General features: G+C 41.9%; 1 protein-coding gene across 1 annotated transcript; it reads right to left on the bottom strand.

Annotated features, from left to right (window-relative positions):
- Positions 1-714: 714 nt before the first annotated feature.
- On the bottom strand, positions 715-9,843 carry ANKRD1 (ankyrin repeat domain 1). Its single transcript, XM_074959990.1, has 9 exons — positions 9,613-9,843; positions 7,367-7,546; positions 5,308-5,445; positions 5,090-5,197; positions 4,235-4,333; positions 2,795-2,893; positions 2,531-2,629; positions 2,249-2,347; positions 715-878 (listed from the first exon to the last, which is right to left on the bottom strand). Exons 1-9 carry the CDS (start codon positions 9,637-9,639, stop codon positions 780-782), a joined length of 948 nt encoding a protein of 315 aa, XP_074816091.1. The 5' UTR covers positions 9,640-9,843; the 3' UTR covers positions 715-779.
- Positions 9,844-24,286: the final 14,443 nt, after the last annotated feature.

The following is a 24,286-nucleotide window of genomic DNA, read 5'->3' on the forward strand; positions in this document are numbered from 1 at the left end:
GATCAATACAAAATGTACATAAAAAGCAGTACACATTTACAAATATACATCTGTCTTTCCTTAAATCAGCATGTACCAGCTTGTCAGAGGTGCATGCTCCTTCACTATCGTCCTCTTACCTTCAGAACATTGTTTGACCCAGCAACCAAACAATTACTTAATGTTTGACTTGGCCTTCTTTATTAATGGCTAAACAACACAAGTCCAATTACTGAACTGTTCCTTTAATTCCACTTGGTATCTTAGTAAACCTTCCATTGCTTTCTACTGTCTTCCACATATTGCCACTCATTTTTACCAGCTTACTGTAATACTGAGAGTTAACAGAGACAGGGCAACAATGACATGTTAGCTAATTAGGTCTATAGAAAGGCTTGACAGGAGTACACTTGGACTGCTGACTAAGATAAGGGCGGGGAGGGTGTTAATATTGCCGAATGATTCAGGTTACCACAGTAGTAACTCTAGCTTTCTGTATAAAAACAACGGTAACATGACTTGTTGACAAAGATCAACAATGATAATCATTTGAACTAACAAAATAAAATAAATAGAGCAACTTTTAATCAATGGAATTTTAACACAAATGGTTTTTAAATATTTCTGAATCTTTGTTCTAGAGTATTCCAACAAAGGCAGCTACAAATAATCCGCTAGGCTACACATTTTTTTCTTCAGTAAAAATAGCATGTTCAGTGCAATTTTTCTTGAGGTTGGTTGGTGCCTTTAAACTGCTGAAGAGAAGACTACTTTTCTCCAGGCAAGTAATTTTTCTCTCTTCAGAATGTGTTTATATGGGAGTTCTTTTTAAGGCTGTTGAATATCTCTTTGGTGCCATTCTGCCACTGAAGAACAAGATCCATAGGGGTTTTCTTTTCCTATTCAAAAAAGGAGTGAGGGGAACCAGGTTTAATTTCAGTTGGTAAACTTACGTAAATTAATGTCCCTGTTCTCTTCTAGTTCTGTGTGTCAGACACATATGTCTAATGTATGGTCTTTCTATATTTGATGACACCTAAGTTCTGACAAACTCATCACCATGGTATTCACTGCCCTGCTCTATAGAGGTATTCCTGCTCCTTTCAAAGTTAGCGGCTAACAAATATCCACTAATTTCAGTGGTTGCAGGAGCAGACGCTGTTAGTAAATGTCCTGATCAATAATAAAGCACACTTTAAATTTAATCTGTTAAAACATCTAACTGTTCAGTTACACAAAGTTTATTTTGTTTTAGCTTAAATTAATCAGGAATTTGGTTAGCTAAACCATAAATCACTCTTAAACTGAAATAAGTGTCCACGTAGGGGGTTGCAACAGTTTAACTAAAACAGCTTTAAAAAAAAAAAAAATCACACTTTAAGCTAAACAGGTACAACTTGTTGTAGACAAGGCCTAAGCGAGCAGATTTTTGGCTTTCAGCACTTACTGTCCATTCGTCATACATATGCTGATGAATATGGTCATTAGTGACTGTGTTACAGAGGGACTAAATAGAGTGGACTGAGGAAGTTGCCTGGCAGTCTTAGCAAAGTGCAGTCCCTGGGCAGCAAGGCAGATAACAATTTGGGAAAAATCCAAGTGCAAAAATTGGTGATTGACGGCAAGAGAGGTCACTTTCCAGCCTGCCATGGCTTTGGGAAAAACATTTCTTGATTTTGTGAGCAGGGATGAGTATTTTAACAACTGGTTACAGACATTTTCCTGTTACGCCATAGCTGCTACTGTCAGAATTACCAAATGCAAAAGGTCAGTTTTTGGGCTTCCGAAATTAATCTGTAAAAGTTCTGCTTAGCCAGAGTTCTCCCCGATTGATTTATAGGTCCAGCTGGTCAGGTTACTAATGAACTATTCATCCAGACACAGCCAAGACCAGCCATCAGCTGACTTTCTTTTTAAGGGGTTAAGAGTTAACTTCAGTTTGTGATGTTTAAAATATTACGAACATACAGTGAAAGTGCAACAGGTTGTAAGAAAGAATCGCTCCAAAATAATAATAATTGTGCATTTTTTTTTTAAGATAGGTCACTTGGTAGATTTAAGGTGGGGTATAATTTTAAATCAGAGTTGGATAAAAAATTTGATTTTTTTCAAAAATGTACTGAAAATTTTTCATAAAACAGACCATTTTTCAATACGTTCTACTTTAATCTTAAATAAGAGGTCAGACTAGATCATCCTAATGGTTCCTTCTAGCCTGCAGATCTATTAAACTATTCTGATGGGAAGATTCTGTACTAATCTTACTTACACAGTTCCTTATATGTAGATTTGCTCCATACATAATCAGGAGTCTAATCATTTTATAACGATTCAGCCTCACTGCATCATGAAGTGGTGTATCTCCTTCCTAAAACAAACAAAACAAGATTGATTACTGGCTTAGATTCTGCTGTGCTCACCCATCTTTCAAGACTGAACAAAGGACACAGTCATTTTACAATCAAGTGGAATTATAAAGGCATATTGTCAGCTCAGTGCTAGATTGTAATTGAGAGTTAGCCTCTAAAGTAAATTTATATATTTTACTTACTCTGTCTTTGGCATTGAGGTCTGCTTCACAGGCAATGAGGTGCTCAGCACATTCATACTGACCCGTCCTCACAGCTACGTGCAAAGGTGTACTGAGCAACTAGTCAACGGGAGGGAGAAAACAATCAGAGGGAGCAGGAAAATCATCAACAAAAAATAATCAAATCTGATTTAGAGCCAGTACATGATGAACAGCTGCCAAAATAATGAATTGAGGATCGATCCATTTTTCACATCCAGCTTAAAAAGCCATATAAGAACATACCTTGTCTCTGGCGTTTCTGTTTATTCCTTTGTTGAGCAGGAATTTCAGAACTTCCAGGCTTCCCCCACGACATGCCCAGTGAAGAGCAGTAGATTCAAGCTACAACCATAAAATAATTGAACCAAAACCCAACAAATTAAACAATTGTGATAAAACCAATATTTATTCATTTAAAAATTTTTAATTCAGTCTGACCTAAATCAAATTACTGTAAGTCAGCGACCACTGAGCTGTAGCTATTAGCAGCTTTTTCTTATTTGGCCCGACTGTCTCTAGCCCTGCTGATTTGTCATCCTTCACAATCATTGTATGTTGGACTTAAAGGCAGTAGGATCTGGCAACACTGCAATAGTGGAGGGTGTCTGGGCCCGGCTATGGGTTACCTGATGATTATAACATGCCTTAAATTAAACCTGTACTAAGTGCAGATTTATTTTTCTACACAGTAATTTAAAACAAGAGGTCCAAAATTTTCAAACCTGGCTGCCTATATGGAGGCCCTCCCTAATTTTGAATGATCTGTCCTTTCAAAAGTGTCCAGCACCCACAAATCTCAGTGAACTCAACGGGAGCAGTGAGTGATCAGCACTTTTAAAAATCAGGCTACTTATATTTGGGTGCCTGCTATGGGTTTAGAAACCTAACTCTGGGCAGCCAAGTCTGGTGTTCAGTTTTTGATGTCTAGCAATATTTTTTTTACTCTGTTTTGATGCCTTTTGGACTCCAAAACATAAGAAAAACAAAGCTCAGTGTAAAGAACCATTATCTTTTCCAAGCTCTTCTGCAGATGGGGAGGGGTCCCTCTCACCATCTACTCCCCAGGTTTCCTCCTGCCTCTTGGGAATCCTTCTTGTTCCTTCATCCCTTCTACAACTCCCACCTCCAGTCACTGGAGGGTTAAGTGAGGCTTCTCTGTTCCCTGCCCTGTAGTAATGATGCAAATAGTCAGGAGGGGAGAAGCAGCAGCAAATGCTGTTGCTACTCAACCCCACTTAGGGACAGCATTCCAGAAGAGCAGCGTCCTCTCTTCTGCTCCGGGCTGAAATCCCAGCCCAGGCATTGGGGTTGTATTGCAGTGCACCTGCGATCAGTTGATGAGGCTGTGGCATCTCTACCACTTTGTAGAGGCAACAGGCCTGGAGTAGTGTCCTGACCCCAGGTTTGCTACTCTTTTGGGCTTTTGTCAGGCTCTGTTGTGAATAAGCAACAGAAGATATGCTGGGCAGTCTGTTTCTCATCCTCACATCTTTCAGCAGCCGATTTGGGGAGGGTGCAGGAGAAGGGGCAGACACCCTTCCCTTATATTCCCTTCTCAATAGTCCTGTTTTTGGGGTACACTCTGAAAAGCTGCTCTAATTGCTTTGTGATGGACCCTGTAATTCTGACGTCTCTTGTATGGGTCGGTGGGTTTTGCAAAAAAACTTAAACAGATGTATATACCATGTCTTGGAACTCAAGTTGGGCTCCAGCTTCCACTAACTTTTCCACCAGCGTCAGATGTCCTTCTGAGCATGCCCTGTGCAATGCAGTGCGTTGGTACTGTCAATTAAAACAGGGATAAGTCAAATACTGTACGTGGCACAGAGATTTGTGAAATCCTTTTCCTTCTTGTACCCTGGGATGATAGCAAACACACATTTTATGCTGATTCATTTCTGAGTGCATATGCTTTTGAGACCTTAAATCTGCTAAATTTTAATAGCAACCTCCTAGATGACAGTTGCCTACCCAGCACATTTTAAAGGGCATGAGTAATGTCTGCAATGTGGCATTCAAATTAAAAACCTTCTGAACCTCTTGAATTCCCACGTCCATATTATACTATGTTACAAATGCAGTTTAAAGCAGGGTATAGTGTAAGGAATCAGACAGTTCCTTCCTAGCTTGGAATGTGGTAGAGTCAGATATCCAAACAAAGCTGTGCTTTTTAAGAATGAAAGAATCCTGTTTTGGTAACTGTGCAGAAAGCCTTCTGTATTATAGCTCATTGTCATGGAATCCTGCAGCATTGAAAGGCCTTTTGCCAAAGGAAATCAGGGTTTCCTGATTGCCAGCACGTTTCCAATAAATATCCAGACTTTCCTAGGTAAAAATACACTTTGTTGGTTCCCAGGGGTGCCTTTAAAGCAAGAAAACGTAGTAAGTTGTAGTTTCCTGTAGTTAACTCTCTTTCCTTTATGCTGCAAAAGGATAAGAGAGGCTACAAAATGTAATGGAAATTGGAATTTTGCCTAACTACACCCCGTGATCTCTTTTGCCGCTATCTTTCTGAAGTGATAAGAATAAAAGTTATACCTTATCACAAGCATCTGGATCCCCTTTGTCTGACAGGTATCTTTCAATTACTGGCAATTTATTCTCCAGTGCAGCTTTTAAAAATGTAGGTATGTCCACTGGTCCTGACTGATGGAGACAAATTTACAGAATATAAGCATGTGTTACAGCTGTACACTGCTCCAGAAATTCCATCAAGTCTTTCATAAAAGAATGCACTTTCTAACAATGGAACTTACAATAACTTCTGGTTCAGGTTCCTTTAAAACAGGCACCTTCATTTTTGTGCATTTTTTCCTTTTCTTCAGCTGAATAATTTTTTCAAGATCTTGCAAGTTTTCAAGTTTTGGTCTCTCCTCTAACTTTTTCTTCTTGAGCTGAATGAAACAAGCAAATGATAAGACTGAGTCCAGAGGGAATGCAAAACTCCTTTCCTTTCAGCATGGCAATGCAGTTTACACTGTCAATCAACTAAATTCAAATGGGAAATAAGATGCCACTGTTTAACTGCATGGGATAATTAACCACTGGAATAGTAACTAAAGGATGCGGTTAATACCCCATCACTTGTAGCCTTTAAGTTAATTTGCATCTCTTTCTAAAAGGTATGCCCTTTCAATAGAGCCCTGCGCAAATACAAAATTTCTATCCACATCCAATCCAGGAGTATGGTCCTCAAATATAAAGTGGATACCCTCTGATTTGCAGGGCTCTAGATATAAAATTTGGATCCATATCCATCCACGATTTGCGGATATACACAGATTTGCAGGGCTCTACCTTTCAACCACAACTTGTTGTGGTAGATGCAGTAATCACTGGGTGACATACTACCGCTTGTGAAATATAAGTCAGACAGATGATCATAATGGTCCCTTCTGACCGTAAATCTATGAAACCTGTGAATTGTGATGGTTGTACTGATACTATGGATAGCAAAAGGAAAATACACCTTTAAATAAATGCAGGGTTCGTACTGACTTGTAGTTTCATTCAGTATTGTTACACCGCAGTAATCTACTAAAAAGCTCACTGCTGTCCTTAAAAAGAGGCGCCAGTAAATGCTTAAGGCCTAATTCAGATCTGGTGTAAAAAGGTGCAGCAGCACTGAAGTCACTATAGTTACACCTGCTTATAAGTATGAAATTGGCCCCTAATGACTAAAAAACTAACTGATAAAGAGCCAGATTCTACCATTCTTACCCATATTGTGTAGTCCTCTTGACTTCAGTAGGATTACTCAACAGGGCTGCAAGCTAGCAGGTGAGCCAGCCCTCTGATCATTTAGGCATCAGCCAGCTGCCTTAAGAAGGCTGATTGGGGAGGTATAAGCTAATTATCTGATCAGGTTGGAGGCTGGATAATCCAATTATACCCCTCTGTTGATAGAGTAAGGTTGCAGGAAGGTAGTACAGGGGCTACAGAAGGAGTAAGCAGGACTATCTGAATGTAGTGATCTCTATACTTCCCAGGCCCTGCAGGAAAAGGTAAAGGAGGGATGCACTGTATGTAATTTTGTTGTATGGGAATGTAAATCAATGATGCGAAGTTGCTACTCAGCGGAGAGTCTGAGCGGTTCCTGGGGCATCTGAGGGTAGGACCAGAGCATGCCCTGTTACAGTGCAACGTGAGGAGAGTAAAGGGGCTAGAATCTGGCCCTAAATAACTAAAAATGTAAAATGACTTGGTGAGCAGACACTTCATGTCTATTTTAAGGGGAATTTTAATCAAGTAGCTTCACCTTCTCCTGTTTTGGATGTGCTCTGTAATGAGGGCCTCATCCAAAGCCACTGGCTTTCTGGCTAGTAAGCACATCGCAGGGTGTTCTGGAAAGGAAGGCCCTTAGTAACAGGAGACTAAGGTACAGAACTTTGCTATTAACACTTGGCAGGGGAATGGTGTAAGTGAGCCAATTTGGATAATAAGGGCTGTCTAGCTGATAGTGACAATGGTTATGTTTATGAATGGGAGAGCTTTTCCCATATATGCTACTCCTTAACATACTCTACAGCTGGCAGCAGATACCTTCTGGACAGAAAAGATTCCTAGTTCTTCAGTTAAAAATTACAAATGAAGAGAGCTTTAGAAACAGCTTGACAGCATTACTGGCCTGATGCAAAGTCCATTGAAGACCATGGGATCCTTTCCTTTCTCACTGGGAAGTGAGCTGCAAAGGTTTTGCTTCTTATGCTCATCATAAAATTATTTTAGTTAGAACAAAATCATGTGGCATTTTAGGGCTACACCAGTACAGCAGGCACATGATGATAAAAATGAACACAAAATCAAAGCGCTTACCTCTGCCTGTTGCTTTTTCTCCTTTTCATAGGTCAGGTTTCCTCGGGTCAGGGAGTGCTTAGAGAGTGTTTTAAGGTCCTCTTGTTTCTCTAATCTTACAGCAGTTTCGTACTCTCCATTTTTGAAGTCCTCTGGGAGGAAATCTACAGTCTCTTTACTGTCACTCTTCTTCCCTGTCACCTGAAAAGGGAACACAATGTTTTGTGATTGCAGCACCATGTCTTAAGCACCCACCTACTGGGAACACTTAGTGGTTAAAAAAAAGTTTAAAAAAAGGTTAAAAGTTAAAAAAGGTTAAAAAAAAAAAAAAAACCTATGTGTAAGTGTTCTATCTGTCCCTAGACTGTGTGTGTGTGACAGTCGGAGCCCAGTACTTACTCACACTCTGCAACAGGATTGGCTTTATGACAATGGTTGCTGCAATTTCATTAATGGCTTGATCCAACATCTATAGAAGTCAATGAAGAAACTCCCATTGATGTCAGTGGATGTTGTATCAGGCCCTGTAGCAGTTAGCATGGATTATGAAGTTCTGAATCCCCTTTCTGACTGGCTGGGTCTTGGTTGCTGCTCTGATAACAGTAGTACTACTGCAGCAAGTGTCTGACTACAAAGCCAACATCTCTTTCTGTTTTCCCATTAATTTCTATCCTGTGTAACATTGATCAGAGTCATAGAAGCTCAAGGTGGAAAGACACATTAAAGCAACCTGATCAACTTCCTGTCAGTGCAAAATCATTCCTTATTACTTACAAGCACAGTCTGCATGCTGCAGACATAGCTGAAGATATGCTAGTGTCCGGGAGTTTGCCATCTAATTCAGACACATACAATAGAGTTAAAACAGGTGTGATACATAGGCTAAGAGCCTGCTCCTCACCTAGTGAAGTCAATGGTAAAGTTCCCATTGACTTCAATGTTGCTGGATAATGGTAGCTTTAGGTAGTCTATACACACCAGGTGTTATTGTGACATAGCAACACAAATGAGAACAGTCCTTGAAATTGTTTCCTATGATTGATCAAGTACTTTCAAAGTGTGTGTGTTAACCTTTCTGTTTGGGATTTATTTTGCTAAAAGCATATGATCTGGAATGGTTTTGCAATCAAAAACTGTTACACAATTTGGTTTGTTGGAGAATTTAGCAGTGCAGAAATTGGAGGGACTTTGCCAAAGAATTTAACTCCAGTATTTACTAACTATGCTGTACAGCAATTCTATGTTAAAGTATTCTTCTGGGAGGAAAAGGAGTTTCCTAACAACATTCCAGTGTTCCTCTACATTTGTCCTGTTTGCTCAGTTTATTGGTCAAATCAAGTTTGTTAATTTGTAGTGTTCAGCCTATCTTTCAAAAAACTCCTTAAACCATGAAAAACAGTTTATAGGAATTTTTGTTAGTGATTCTCAACATTACATTAAAAGTACAAAGGAAACAGTCTTGCTTATATAATCTACACCAGTGACTCTCAACCTTTCCAGACTACTGTACCCCATTCGTGAGTCTGATTTGTCTTGCATGCAAGTTACACCTCACTTAAAAACTACTTGCTTACAAAATCAGACATAAAAATATAAGTGTCACAGCACACTTACTGAAAAATTGCTTACTTTCTCATTTTTACCAAATAATTATCAAATAAATCAATTGGAATATAAATACTGTCCTTACACTTCAGTGTATAGTATATTGAGTACTATAAACAGGTCATTGTCTGTATGAAATTTTAGTTTGTACTGATTTCGCTAGTGCTTTTTATGTAGCTTGTTGTAAAACTAGGCAAATATCTAGATGAGTTGATGTACCCCCTGGAAGACCTCAGCCTACCCCAAGCAGTACGTGTACCCCTGGTTGAGAACTAATTAACATCTAGACCTTTTTCTCCTTTTACTGAGTGCGCACCTTTTAAATGTTTGTGATTTGCATACAAATGCAGCAACTAAGCTTAAAAAACAAAGTAAAAAGTATACAACGAATGCCAGGCTACACCATTCCTTCTGGTGAGTCATCTTCCAATACAAAACCCAGTCAACTACTTTGTTACATTACATGGTGAACTCAACACTCAAGGAATAATTAAAACAAGCTCCTCCAAGCATAATGTGGTATAATAGGTATAATTATGTACCAGAATATCACAGTGATAGTTGTCCTTTAAGTACCTGTAATAATAAAGACTCCCACTGATTAGTTACAATAAAAATCCTGAAATAACAATAATTGTGAATGAAAAGTAGCTTATACCTACCAGCTCCTCTACTTTCAGCATCATCATGTTTGCCAATGGTTGTAAGTTGTATTCCTTTATGATTGAAATCCGCTAGTGCTCAGGTCAGCTCTGCTGAGACTCACCACGATAGCTTAGCTTATATATCTTTGGGAGAACTTAGACTGAGTGAGATAATCTTCCAACCTGGGAATCCAAGTATATCCCTAATGCTGCCAGCTCAGAGGTAGGTACATTCTCATTCCACATGTGTTAACTAGCCAGACCTAGTGTCGGGGTCAGGATAGGGTGGGGGTGTTCTGTGGCAGGGGGTTAGGCTTACAGTCTAACCACACTGAATATGTGACTCATTATGCAACATGAGCTCATCATTCCATTGGCAATGACTAAATAGCTCAGCAATGCTAATCATTCTGTCTATCCAGTGCCCACTAGGACAGCTGTCTGTTGATATTGCTTTTTTCCCCCACCCCTGCTGACTTTCAGACCACTAGGAGATACCGGAAAGGGTAAGTGACCCATGTGCAGCACTTGTAATAATATTTTTCTGATAAGTGGACTGACAGCCCCTTAGGTTTTTGGGAAGCCATTCTTTTCATTGTGGTCTATTCCTGGACCGTAAACAATTTTAGAGGAAAAGATTTTTCTTAACATGAGGCCACCCTTCTATATATGTTGGAAGGAATTCTCTGAAGGGATTACTAAGACAGAAAGATGTCTCTGGTGCTAAAAAGACCTATGACATGTTAAGTTATAGTCAGTGTAAGACGTCAAAAACAGCCAGCTTTGCGTTTTCCCTGGAAGCTGTCACCGATTATAAAGAGAATAATAACTTACAACCTGTTACTCTACAAAAAAGTAAAATAATTGCTGCTTTCTCAAGCAATATTCTCCTTTAGAATCTCAGGGAATATGGGTGCAAAAATGATCCACTTAGCAAGTGGACTTGGCTGATGCATATTAAATGGGGAGCAAGTTATGGGCAGAAGCAACTTTTCAGATTATTACAAAAAAGTGGACAAGCTCCTCGGCTGTTGAAAGCCAGCATAGATGCACTGACTACAGTGGGGCTATACTAATTAACATCAGCAGAGGATTTGGCCCTGCATCTTTACGAAAGGAAGATCTGTTAACCTTCAACTTTCAAATGCAAGGAGAAACATGGTTTGGCAGTTTCAGATGCCTAGGTCCTCAGTCCAGCAAAGCCCGTGCTTAACTTTAAGCATGTAAGTCACAAGTTGGACTACTCAGGTGCTTAAAGTTGAGCATGGGCTTAAGTGCTTTGCTGGATCAGGGCCTGAGTGGCTAGGCGGTTGAGTAAAATTGCATTCATAATACTGACCTTTCAAGGTCCCTGTCCTCCCCATATCTATCCATCAGTAACTTTGAGTTACATTTTTAAACATGTCTACTAGCCCCCATCATACCTGCCCTCCCTTTCCCTGAAATTAATCTGGACATCAGGTGGTTCCTTTACTACTCAAACAATGTGAGACATGGGAAGGTGAGCCCCAGAACTAAAATAGTGTTTGGCTTGCTAGAGAGCCTTTCTGCATCTCCCTTCCCAAACACTAATACCTCCTAGTACATCACTCCAAAATAGTTGTGTTCTATATTGCATTTTAACCAGAAAATACTTTTGTGTTGCTGCTGTACATTATCTAGAACAGCAACTAACTCTGGCTTGGCTTTGCCTTGTTTGTAAAGGGGCCATAACAGGGGCTCTCCAACTGTTTCATAGGTCTGGACTACACTTTAAAATTTAGATTGACATAGCTACATCACTCAGGGATACGAAAAACGAAACCTAAGCACTATAGCAGGGGTCGGCAACCTTTGAGAAGTGGCGTGCCCAAGTCTTCATTAATTTAAGGTTTCCCATGCCGGTAATAAATTTTACATTTACAGGGGCCCCACAATGGAACCCCAGACTGGCAGCGGGCTGAGTGGGGCCAGCGGCCAGGACCTGGGCTTGCAGGGGGCCTGGCGGTTGGAACCCCAGACCAGCAGCAAGGTGAGCGGGGCCGGCAGCTGGTATCCCAGGCTGGCAGCAGGCTGAGCAGGGCTGATGGCTGGGACCCCGGCTGGCAAGGGGCCGGCCGCCGGAACCCCGGGCCGGCGGCCGGAACTCCAGACCGGCAGCGGGCTGGGCTGGGTGGGTGGACAGAACCCCGGGCTGGCAGACAGAACCCCAGACCGACGGCGGGCTGAGTGTGCAGAGCCCCCTGGCTGCCCCTATGCATAGGAGCTGAATGGGGGATATGCCGGCGCTTCTGGGAGCGGCACGGAACCATGGCACACATGGAGAGGGGCAAGCCCCTGGCTGGAGCACTGGAGCAGGGCAAGCCCTGGACCCTGCTCCCTGGTGAGAGCTCAAGGGCCAAATTAAAATGTCTGAAGGGCTGGATGTGGCCCCTGGGCCGTAGTTTGCCCATCCCTGGTCTAGATAATACTTAGTCCAGCCTTGAGTGCAGGGGACTGGACTAGATGACCTCTGGAGGTCCCTTCCAGTCCTATGAGTCTATGATTCTAATGTTGAAGGTGCTCCGATAGCAGTAAAGGGTGACATGTAGAAATTTAGGTTAACTGAGAGTAAAATCTTAATTGAATTAAAGAAGTAAGGCTAGATCCTTACCTGATGTAAATTAGTGTAGGGCTGTTGATTTCAACAGCCCTACACTAATTTACACCAGCTGAGAATCTAGCCCAAATTCTCAGCACAATCACCTGATAGTGGAAGAAGAGGGAGTAGCATAACTACCCATTAGCTTGTTCTCTGCTGCTAGAATAGTAACTGAGTACTAACCTTTCAACAACTGTATTTGTCATATCTCTGTTAAGGTAATAATAGCAGATAGTCAGTCAGTGGTAGACATGTGTCATGGAATTCTAAAGCATACATGGCAACCTGCTAAAGGTTAAGGGCAAAGCAAAGGTCTGCAAAATGTAAGATTGTGATTAAAAAGGGTAAAGGGTAATAAGCTGTACATGATATAGAAGTGTCTGTATTACATACCTAAGTCCCTACTACCACTCAAGAAGTTGGTTGCCTATTGTAAAGGATTTATTTGGTTGGGGAGGTTGTTTTTGTTCAAAAGGACTAAACAGACTGTATGGAAAACTTTTGCATAGAATGTAGAAGGTATTTCCACATCCTATGAAGTTTACCATCATGTTTTTGATGCTGTCATCTCTCCACTTAACTATCTTACGTTCTAAATACCTTTGCTCTGCCCTTGACTCTAAGAGGTTGCCATGTGCACTTTAGAATGCCATTGTGCATGGCTGTCACTGTCAATCTGCTACTACTAAATAAGTATAGGTATGAAAAATCAGTTACTGAAAACTGATTACTTACTTAACAGGGCACTAATCCAGCATAAGTGAACAAATCATGATTTAATGTTCCTAATTGCGTGCATGATTACATACACACATACAACTAGGAACAGTAAACCATAAGTGGTTCATTCATGCTGGATTAGTGACCTATCAAGTAGATAGGTTTGTTTATTTCTTTGTGTGTGTGAATGTGTAATACATATACACATGAAAAAAATAAACCTTACCTACAATATACCATGCTTAACTTGTTTTTGGGACTACTTTTTCTCATCAACTACTTCTTTCCCCAAAAAGGAGAGGAATCAATTATTTCTTTGGCATTTCTTGCCCATGAAGGAGACATGCTGCTATGTATTTTCCCCTTGGTATGTGTATGTATCCCCATTAATATCCATGGGATTGCGTATATTTGTGTACGTACATTAGTGTACATATGAACAACCCCTTACAGTGTAGATCTGGTTTTATTTTACTGAACACATTCACAAATCAGTGTGCTCATTCTTTACTTAAAAAGAAAAGGAGTACTTGTGGCACCTTAGAGACTAACCAATTTATTTGAGCATAAGCTTTCGTGAGCTACAGCTCACTTCTGTAGCTCACGAAAGCTTATGCTCAAATAAATTGGTTAGTCTCTAAGGTGCCACAAGTACTCCTTTTCTTTTTGCTAATACAGACTAACACGGCTGTTACTCTGAAACCATTCTTTACTTAGGAACTTTTCAGTTTTGCATATTAATGGAGCCTTCAGAATGGGGGGAGACATGTTTCTCTGGATTGTCTATTAATAATGACAGGAGGACACGTGCTATGAATATATGCTAGCAGAATTCTTAGCCAACACCCTAAGACATGTTCTATATATTTTCTTAATAGCTGTTAAAACACATTTAGTGCTGCATGTATATAGTTGTGTAAAAGACTGCTATTGGGAATCGTATTGGCTCACTAAGAGTAAAAGCTTGTGCCATTCAAAATTACGAATGGAAAGATATTTTAAACTAAAAAATTTACAAATAGCAAATTATTAAACTAATGATGAAGATGTCTGTAAATCCCATTTGTTGTGACCAATTGTTATAAAAGAGATGCTGACGTCTCATAGTCTGACAGGTGTTTGCTCTGAAGAACACCATCCTTTGTTGTCAGAACCTAAAATAGAAATGAGTCAGTGGTTGCATCACTTACTATGGGATTTTAGAGAGCGCTCTCTAGGGACTTGAAGGTTGGCTTGGGGGTGGCTTTTTTTTAATCATGATGGTAAAAATATTGTGTATTATGTCTGAAACTCAGGTTTTAAATTCATTTCAGCTCTTGAGTTTTCTTATGTACCATTCTTGCAACACAATGAAACTGGCTAATTCACACGGAGCAATCAAAGTTACCAAACTGATATAGTGAAGCAAACAGCAAAAGTTATGCTGTCCGTGGAGAGTAGGAAGAAATTTTTGCCTACTGTTACACTTGTCAATCCTTAGCACAAGCCAACAATACTGTTTTCCTGTACTCTTGCTGTATGGTCTGCAGAGCACCTCTTCAGCTGAACTTTCTCATTAGCTGCCCTAAATGTGTAATAGAGCTATACCAATTTCCAGCAGCTGAGGTTCTGGCATCTGACATCTGCAGACCTATAATCAATATTTCTACCTCAATTAGATTCATATAAACGTTATACAGCCTATAGGTCAGGAAACTAAGGTAAGGGGGATTAGAGGGATATTGTGTTTGGAAAGAGCAATGAGTTTAACTCTTAGCAAAACGTCAGAGTGTACCAGCCTCTCTCTTAGTGAAACCAGGAATATTATATTTCTTTTATATTCTTAGATATACAAGTTGTTAGGGGTTGGTTGTTTTTTTTTTTAGACACAAATATCTAAACTCTTGTTTCTTTTAATTTATTGATGTCAACATTTAAATGCACAAATCTACTTCCTAGTAAACTTTCTGAATAGCTATTTTTTTCTCTGAGATGAGATTTCATTGGCAGTGAGATGGTATTGGGTTTTCATCCAAGCTATTTTTAAAAGGTATCTCTTGTGATTGTCATAGCAACACTGGGGGGAGGGGAAGAGGAAAGGAAGCCTTGATGTAACTTTGGAATTACCTCACATCCAATTATGTATGACATCCACTTTGGATAGGAGAAATATTTCTGTGACTACAAACACAGAGAAAAATAACTATCTTTTTATTCAACTTGTTAGAGGCAGAGAAGATATTTTAAAAATGCAATTTTAGTTTAATTTTAGAAAAGTTTCTAAAAGAGCCTTCATTTCTTGTTTGCAGTTTCATAATGGAGGCAAAACTGGTGCTGCGTTAACCTCAGGGGTGAAAGTAAGTCTAGGGACTTACCGGTACGGGGCTGGGCTGGGGCCGGCTCTGGCCCCCCAGAAGGGGCGGGCCTCAGGCGGAAGGGGCGGAGCTGGGGGAGGTCAGAGCCAGCACCGGCCCACCCTGTACCGGCAAGTGCCTCCTTCCCCATCCCCGGGGTAACAGCGGCAGCCGGGGGCTCTGGCAGCGGTTTAAAAGGCCCTGGGAGGTAGCGGCGGCCCGAGCTCTGGGCCCTTTAAATCGTCCCCAGAGCCCTGTCGCCGCCGCTTCCCCAGGGCTCTGGCAGCAGGGCTCCGGGGACGGGGCTCTGGCCGCCACTACCGCCCCGGGCCCTTTCAATCGTCCCCGGAGCCTGCTGGAGCCCTGGGGAAGCGGCTTCATTCTTTTGTAATGCATTAAAGCTTGAAAAGGATTGTCTTTTGGTATGTTGGCACGTGCATTCTGTATTTAATTTTATTTCGGCAAGGGTGTGGGGAATGTCTAAGCGATGGGTGGAGGGAGATGAATGGCAAGTGACCTGATTTCTCCAGGCCTGCAAGCTGCCTGACTTGATCTGGGAGCAACTCTGAGCTGCTACTTCAGGGGTAGCAAAGACACAAGATAGGTTCAGACACAATTATTTTGTCTCTGCAGACATACCTTCAGGCCAGAGGAAGCTGGATTGGGGGAGAGCAGTTCAGGCCCCTACTGAAGGCACCTGGTACACTACAAGGAGCTGGAAAAGTCACAAGGAGGTTCTATGCTGCCTCTCTTAGATTAGACCCTGCTACAGCACTGCCCATATCTAGCAAAGGTACATCTGGGCCCTGAATGGCTTCTTCTATAGCCTTCCACATCTTTTCAATCAAACTGGCTTGCTCCTGCCACCACTGCACAAAGCCACAGAAGAAGTATGTTCTCTCCATTCTATATGAGAGAAATCACATGGGAGGCCTCCCTGCAATATGGCAATGTAGGGGAGACTACAGGACAGCACTGGCCCCACCCAATACCACTCCCTTCCTTAACTAGAAGGAAGTGTGGAATTCCAGCACTGAGGAATGTGAAAACATTCCCTGTGTCTCAGTTCTGAGGGTAGGACAGATGCAGGATTTGAATTTAGAAAGGGAAAGTGCTGAAGCACAAGCCTCTACTTGGGCTGTGACCACCAGCATCCTCTCTGAGCACAGAATGGCCTGTATTTAGTGGAAGCAGCACAGTTCTGCTGAGCAGAGGGCCCTGGGGGACAGACCACTCAAGGCGGTTCATTGACACACTGGAACTTGGCTCCACAATGCATCTCTCTGTCAGTGCAGTTGGGAGTTTGAGACATGGCAGGACAGAAAGCAGATCCACCTCTAGGCAGAATCACAGACCCAAACTCCCTTCATAGGGAGGCTCACATGAGCTCCAGGTACTGTTACTCTCCCAGACCAGGGACAGTTTATTAAAATTGGAATTGTATTAAACTTAATATTTAAAAAAAAAAAACCCCACCAAATACAGCTTGCACAAGCCTCATTGTTACTCAGTCCTTTCAGAGTGTGCACAACTTTGCTGCTGAACCAGAGCTGACCCATTCGACCTGCTCAGCAGACCTTCAATCCATAAAGGGACAGAGAACAAGTAAATTTAACCCTGAGCTTCCCTTATGGGTGCTACACTACTACTGCTGGTCCTGATCTGTAGAAGTGTCTGCACAAACACTCATTGTTAAACTGCTGGATGGAGTGGGGAGAGTCCCCTGACACCTACGTTACAAATCCTACTTATTCTAGCTTTGCATGGTTGGAATAGATCAGGGGTGGGCAAACTATGGCCCGGGGGCCACATCTGGCCCTTCAGACATTTTAATCCAGTCTTGGAGCTCCCATTGGCTGGGGAGCGGGGTCTAGGGCTTGCCCCGCTCCGGTGCTGCAGCCAGGGGCTTGCCCGGCTCTGCACATGCTGTGGCTCCACATGGCTCCCAGAAGCAGTGATATGTCCCCCCTCTGGCGCATAGCATCATTCAGGGGTCTCCACACATTGCCCCATCCCAAGCACCGCCCCCGCAGCTCCCATTGGCTGAGAACCATGGCCAATGGGAGCTGCAGGGGCGGCACCTGCAGACGGGGCAGTGCACCAAGCCACCTGGCTGCGACTCCATGTAGGAGGTGGAGGGGAGACATGCCGCTGCTTCCGGGAGCTGCTTGAGGTAAGCACCACCTGGAGCCTGCAACCCTGACCCCCTCCCGCACCCCAACCCCCTGCCCCAGCCCTGATCCCCCTCCCACCGTCCGAACACCTTGGTCCCAGCCCAGAGCACCCTCCTACACCCCTAACCCCTAATCCCCAGCCCCACCCCAGAGCCCATACCCCTAGCCGGAACCCTCACCCCCTCTTGTACACCAACCCTCTACCCCAGCCCGGAGCCCCCTCCTGCACCCTGAACTCCTCATTTCTGGACCCATCCCAGAGTCTGCTCCCCCAGCCAGAACCCTCACCCCCTCTGGCACCCCAACCCCCAATTTTATGAGCATTCATGGCCCACCATACAATTTCCATACCCAGATGTGGCCCTAGGGCCAAAACGTTTGCCCACCCCTGGACTAGAGGGATAGTGTTTGGCCCACAACTCGGTGAGCCATAAGCCAATATAGTAAACTGAGGTCTTCCTGCTTTGTTGCTTGAACTAATAAGAACAACACAAGTGAACTAGAGAAGGAGGAGGAATTCTGGCTATCAGGGTATTTGGAGGATGGAGAAAACACCGGGTGGCCAATGAGCAGAAGAGGCTGTGCCACAAAGCCAGAGCAGAAAAATGAAAGCAACTGTGAATTTTACTTTATCTATATTTAGCAATTTTGTCCACAAAACATAAGGCTAAAGGGACAGGAATGTAGGATATGATGTGCTGACTCAGACCATTGGTGTTCTTTGTTTAAAGATTCTTAGTTTCTTTGTGTCCTCTCTTGCTTTCATATTGTGCAGCATGGTAAGAAGGAAGAAGTGTTTCGACTCTCTCAATACCATTAATAGTAAGGATAGGGGAACTGGCTTGAATAACCTAAGAAATTATCCAAACCATTGCCAAAAATTGATCCTGAAAGTCTAGAGAATGGAAAGTCTTTGGCTTCATTATTTTATTCTACATACAGCTCTGTATTTCCTGGATTTGGCAGGGACGGGAAGCAAAATGCAGCTGAAGCCAGAAAGTACTAGAAATCTTATGAGACTCCTGAACAGTGAAAATGTGGTATTGCTTCTAATATAAGCAGACCATCTGCGAGGAGAAATGTAGTCCAAGAACTTCTATCCATGCTTTACTCCTCTCCAGAGCTGCCCAGCTCAGATTTCACTGAAGGATTTATAGCGCAAACCAGCTCTGAAGTTGGAATTGATGCTGTCTTCATTCAAGAGTTTGAGGGAGGAAGAGTACGATTTTCTCTATTTGCCAAAAATTGTTTGGGAGAATGAAAGCAGCCTCTCATTCAAAATAAATGTTTGGAAACAAAATGAGCTCTACATCCTAAAGTAGTCTTTCTGAAATTTTCTAAAATTGAAAGATTAATATTCTATGAGAGAACTATTAATGCTTGCATAAAAATATCAATGTTTGTTTGTGTTCTATGATAGAATCAAGATGTTGACAATACTTTCATTATCCCCTCGTGCCAGCAGTCATTTATGGATCCTCCCCCTATCAACAATGAGACAGGATCAGAAATCCAACTTCTGATATTAAGGGGTTAAAGTATTTTTTAATTGTAGCTGTATGTATGCTAATCCCACATGTTAATCTCTTATCAACGTGTCTTATTTTTCTTTGATCTCACTAGTTTATTGAGAGCAGTTGTCACAGACATCCTTAATCCCTTTTATTAAATTACTGTAGGCATTCCACCCTGAACTATCCTGCTTTGCCACGTTCAGCAAAATGACTTGTAGAGGAGGTATTTTCCCCGTGGTATGTATATGTATCCCCAGTAGTATCCATGAGATTGCGTATATTTGTGTACGTACATTAGAGTACATATGAACAACCCCTTAAAGTGTAGGTCTGGTTTCATTTTACTGAACACGTTCACAAATCAGTGTGCTCATTCTTTACTTAGGAACTTTTCAGTTTCGCATATTAATGGAGCCTTCAGAACGGGGAGAGGCATGTTTCTCTGGATTGTCTATTAATAATAGCAGGAGGACATGTGCTGGCAACTTTGTCAGCAATAATGGCATTTCTTTGGTACCAGCAGGTTTTTGTATACAGTATTTATATGTATAATTGTATGCTGTATTACGTCTAAAAAAATGGTTAACTTTGCTACTTGAATGTTCTTAAGTGCTGAACAGTTAGGAAATGCCATACTTGAGATTGCACGTGCAAACTTAATTCAGTCCCGTTGTGTGCATACAACTGCTGTGAAATCAAAGAAAAATAGGACACTAATATATGCTGGCTAAAATGTATACATATCATTAACACTATGTATTATCCACACCCTAGATCTAGATATAATAGCATCAAGCACAAATATTATAGTAGTTATATAACTTAAATTGGCCTATGATTTTTATATAATCCTGCTCACTTATACTACATGCCCCCTTAATGCCCCTACTCTACTTGTGCTACATTGATGACATCTTCATCATCTGGACCCATGGAAAAGAAGCCTTTGAGGAATTCCACCATGATTTCAACAATTTCCATCCCACCATCAACCTCAGCCTGGACCAGTCCACACAAGAGATCCACTTCCTGGACACTACAGTGCTAATAAGCGATGGTCACATAAACACCACCCTATACCGGAAACCTACTGACCGCTATTCCTACCTACATGCCTCCAGCTTTCATCCAGACCACACCACACAATCCACTGTCTACAGCCAAGCTCTACAATACAACCGCATTTGCTCCTACCCCTCAGACAGAGACAAACACCTACCAGATCTCTATCAAGAGTTCTTACAACTACAATACCCACCTGCTGAAGTGAAGAAACAGATTGACAGAGCCAGAAGAGTACCCAGAAGTTACCTACTACAGGAAAGGCCCAACAAAGAAAATAACAGAACGCCACTAGCCATCACCTTCAGCCCCCAACTAAAACCTCTCCAGCACATCATCATGGATCTACAACCTATCCTGAAGGATGACCCATCACTCTCACAGATCTTGGGAGACAGGCCAGTCCTTGCTTGCAGACAGCCCCCCAACCTGAAGCAAATACTCACCAACAACCACACACCACACAACAAAAACACTAACCCAGGAACCTATCCTTGCAACAAAGCCCGTTGCCAACTGTGTCCACATATCTATTCAGGGGACACCATCACAGGGCCTAATCACATCAGCCACACTATCAGAGGCTCGTTCACCTGCACATCTACCAATGTGATATATGCCGTCATGCGCCAGCAATGCCCCTCTGCCATGTACATTGGCCAAACTGGACAGTCTCTACGTAAAAGAATAAATGGACACAAATCTGATGTCAGGAATTATAACATTCAAAAACCAGTCGGAGAACACTTCAATCTCTCTGGTCACTCGATCTCAGACCTAAAAGTTGCAATTCTTCAACAAAAAAACTTCAAAAACATACTCCAACGAGAGACTGCTGAATTGGAATTAATTTGCAAACTGGACACAATTACATTAGGCTTGAATAAAGACTGAGAGTGGATGTGTCATTACACAAAGTAAAACTATTTTCCCATGATTATTGCCCCCACCCCCCCACTGTTCTTCACACGTTCTTGTCAACTGCTGGAAATGGCCCACCTTGATTATCACTACAAAAGGGTTTTTTTTTTCTCTCCTGCTGGTAATAGCTCACCTTACCTGATCACTCTCGTTACAGTGTGTATGGTAACACCCATTATTTCATGTTGTCTGTGTATATAAAATCTCCCCACTGTATTTTCCACTGCATCCATCCGATGAAGTGAGCTGTAGCTCACGAAAGCTTATGCTCAAATAAATTGGTTAGTCTCTAAGGTGCCACAAATACTCCTTTTCTTTTTGCTGATACAGACTAACACGGCTGCTACTCTGAAACCTGCCACTTACACTAAGTATCCCATAACCACTTCCATTTACGGAAGTAAGTTTTGGCTTGAGCAAATAGGGAAGCTGGCAAGATCAGGACAGACGAGTGCTTTACCATAGCAACAGAGTTATTCTCACAGGTCTGTCCTGGAATGTCCCAAAGGAAGAGGACAAGACATATGATTGTTCTAGGGTAGAACTGACCTAGGATGTGCCTTCACACCCTGTTCTACCTGAAATGCATGTGCTCAGAACAGAGAGAGAAAGGGTACACACCATGGTACCAGAAAAACAAGGTAGAAAGCTGATTGGTTAAATCTCGTTTCAGATGATATGCACAGTACCTTTTAAACAGGTAGGGGTATAAAAAGATGGCCTTAGGGGTGTAACTTTGAGAGCATACCTTCTGCATAAGGTGAATGTACTATCACTGCACGAGATGGCTTACTGGAGACTGGTATCTTATAGAACCTTTTTCCTGTACTATATTATTATTATTATTGGATTATAGCAGTAAACCTTACTGGCCTGGGTTATTTGGTCACTTGAGTATATTTCATAATGAACCAACATGTGGTCAAGCAACTGAATTTACAGTTTATCATCAAGTATGATATAATCTCTATTTATATTCTCTTTTTTTCTATAGGCCCCCTGCCTCATTCCATCAAACTGTCCCCTTTTTCTCTTTTTCCATCTCCAGTCTTGACCAACTTCCTTTACCCCATTTACCTCTCCAACGTTCACCCACTTCTTCCTCCAGTTTTGCTTCATGCACCAAGCTCTCTATTCTGGCAGCCTCCACTTTCTCTCCTTTAATTTTCTCACGTATCCCCTACACTCTAACTTCCATTCCCTTCACTGAAATGGCTCTAAGATGACCAGTGACTTCCTGGCCATGTCTGAAGGCCTCCCATCTTTTCTCATCCTGCTGCTTTTGACATAATTAATCCCCCTCCCTTCTGGGCCTTCTTGACTCTGTTCTCTTGGTCTTCCTCCTCCCTGTCGAACTGCTCAGCATTTCCCCCCATTTCTCAAGCAGTAGTCTAAACTGTGCGGATCTTGCCTACGTAAATGCATGTTCTTATTGCTGTTTTGTTTGTCTTCTATCTCTTGTTGCTTCAAAATGTCTGCTGCACCCACTTGTTGTATATTGCGTTGATTATATTGTTAACCCTTTAGGGCAGAGACCATATTTTGGTCTATTTGTAGAGTGCTTAACCTGACCCTGGGATGAGGCCTTGAGGTGCTACCAAAGTGCAACTAGATGAGGATAGAGAAGGACTAGTTACAGTAATTTTCTAATGACTTTAGTTCTGATCTTGCTTGAAGCAAACACATCGTTGATACACCGCAGATAGATATCTATCAGTAGCATGCCCTGCATATCATTTTTTAAATTCCTGTCAAATTTTCTACAGGACTCCCACCAGCTGAGCTCTATTAAATTGCAATTTATTCATTTTAGCTGGAATGTAAATAAAATGCATTTTCTGAGCATCAGCAATGAGCTACTGTGCAGTGCTGCAGAGTGAAAATACCACAAAATAAATGGCGTGGCAATTGGGTAGTCATTTGACAGCTTTTAAGAATAAAGGCTGTCTTCTTTTTGGAACCTGCTCAGCTCATTCTTCTATCAGCTGATAGTTTCCAATACCAGTGGGGTTCTCTGTATACACTTGCTCTCTTCCCAAGGTGCACTCACCCTTAGCAATTACAGACAAAGCAGCTCTGAACAGGAAACACTGCTCTGTTCTTATTCTATGGAATATGGTATCTGTAGGAGGAGGTTTGCAGAGGTGTACTCCTCGTGAAAATTTACTTCCTAACCTGCTGAGGGATTAAGCGCTGTCTGTCATATGAACCAGCAGGGGATTTAAGGGAAGGGTGTGTCCTCCCTCCCTTGGCTGAGAGAAGTAAGGGAAAGGGGACTGAAGCCCATTTGGAGCAGGGGAATTGCTTCATTCTAGTGTTTCTAATGAGTTTAACCCATTGTACCCTTAGGCGAGGGCCTGAAACAGGCTCAGGCATAGTGTTGGTTCCTTCTTGGGCAGGTGAGTTAGGTTACCCGATAATGGGCACCCGTCTCCTAAGTTAAAATATACAGTGCAAAAATATAACATACAGGTATTGTGATCCCATCTTGGTACACATAAATAGCCACTAGCTAATACAAGGATATTAGAAATAATCCAATTCCCTCCAGCCCTCAGCCTCCTTGTCATCCCCAAAAGGTTAACAGAGGGATGCATGACGTACATCTCAAATTAAGTCACAACAATAGACCTTGAAATGATATGGAGTTAATTTTTGACTGAGGTTGATGATGATGAGTTGTTACTGATGTAAATTATTGACATCAGTAACTGGGGAGATGAGACATCTTCATTAAGTAATTTTAATTAATTACTTGTACAATGTTGGACATGAATTAATTGAATTTTAGATAATTTAGTTAAAGTACAGACTTGGGAATGCCTAAAAATTTAAAAGTTTTATTAATCTAAATGAAATTCAATCCCTGAGAAATCTCCATTTAACAACAGGGGTTAGTGGAAATGTATCATCCTAACTCACTCTTTTCTACACAGGCTCACTGAACATTGAGTCCAATTCAGAGCTGATTTCCAAGCCCACCATGGAATTTCTCCTGCTTAACTGTAAGTCCATCTCGCTCTCAGTCTCTAACCACAGGCACTCACAACAGGTACGTTCCACTGACCGTAAACTGTCAACTGAGGGCTCCTAGCCACAGCAAACAGAATTGTCACAGTAAATAGACCAAGAATAGAGAACTTTCTGCCAGATGCACGAAAAATAACCACTAAACTCACCACATACAGAACTAAATGCAAACTCTATCTCTTTGACCAGGCTCTCCTGCAACAGGATCCTCACTTTCATAATAATATATTTGTACCAAACCAACTAAGCAAAAAACTACACCTCCTTTCTGCCAGGGAAGGAAGAGAGAGTGCAACATTATTTTTAGCTGTGGGAAGC

This window comes from Natator depressus, chromosome 7, assembly GCF_965152275.1.
Source record: "Natator depressus isolate rNatDep1 chromosome 7, rNatDep2.hap1, whole genome shotgun sequence".
In the NCBI taxonomy this organism is placed as follows: Eukaryota; Metazoa; Chordata; order Testudines; family Cheloniidae; genus Natator; species Natator depressus.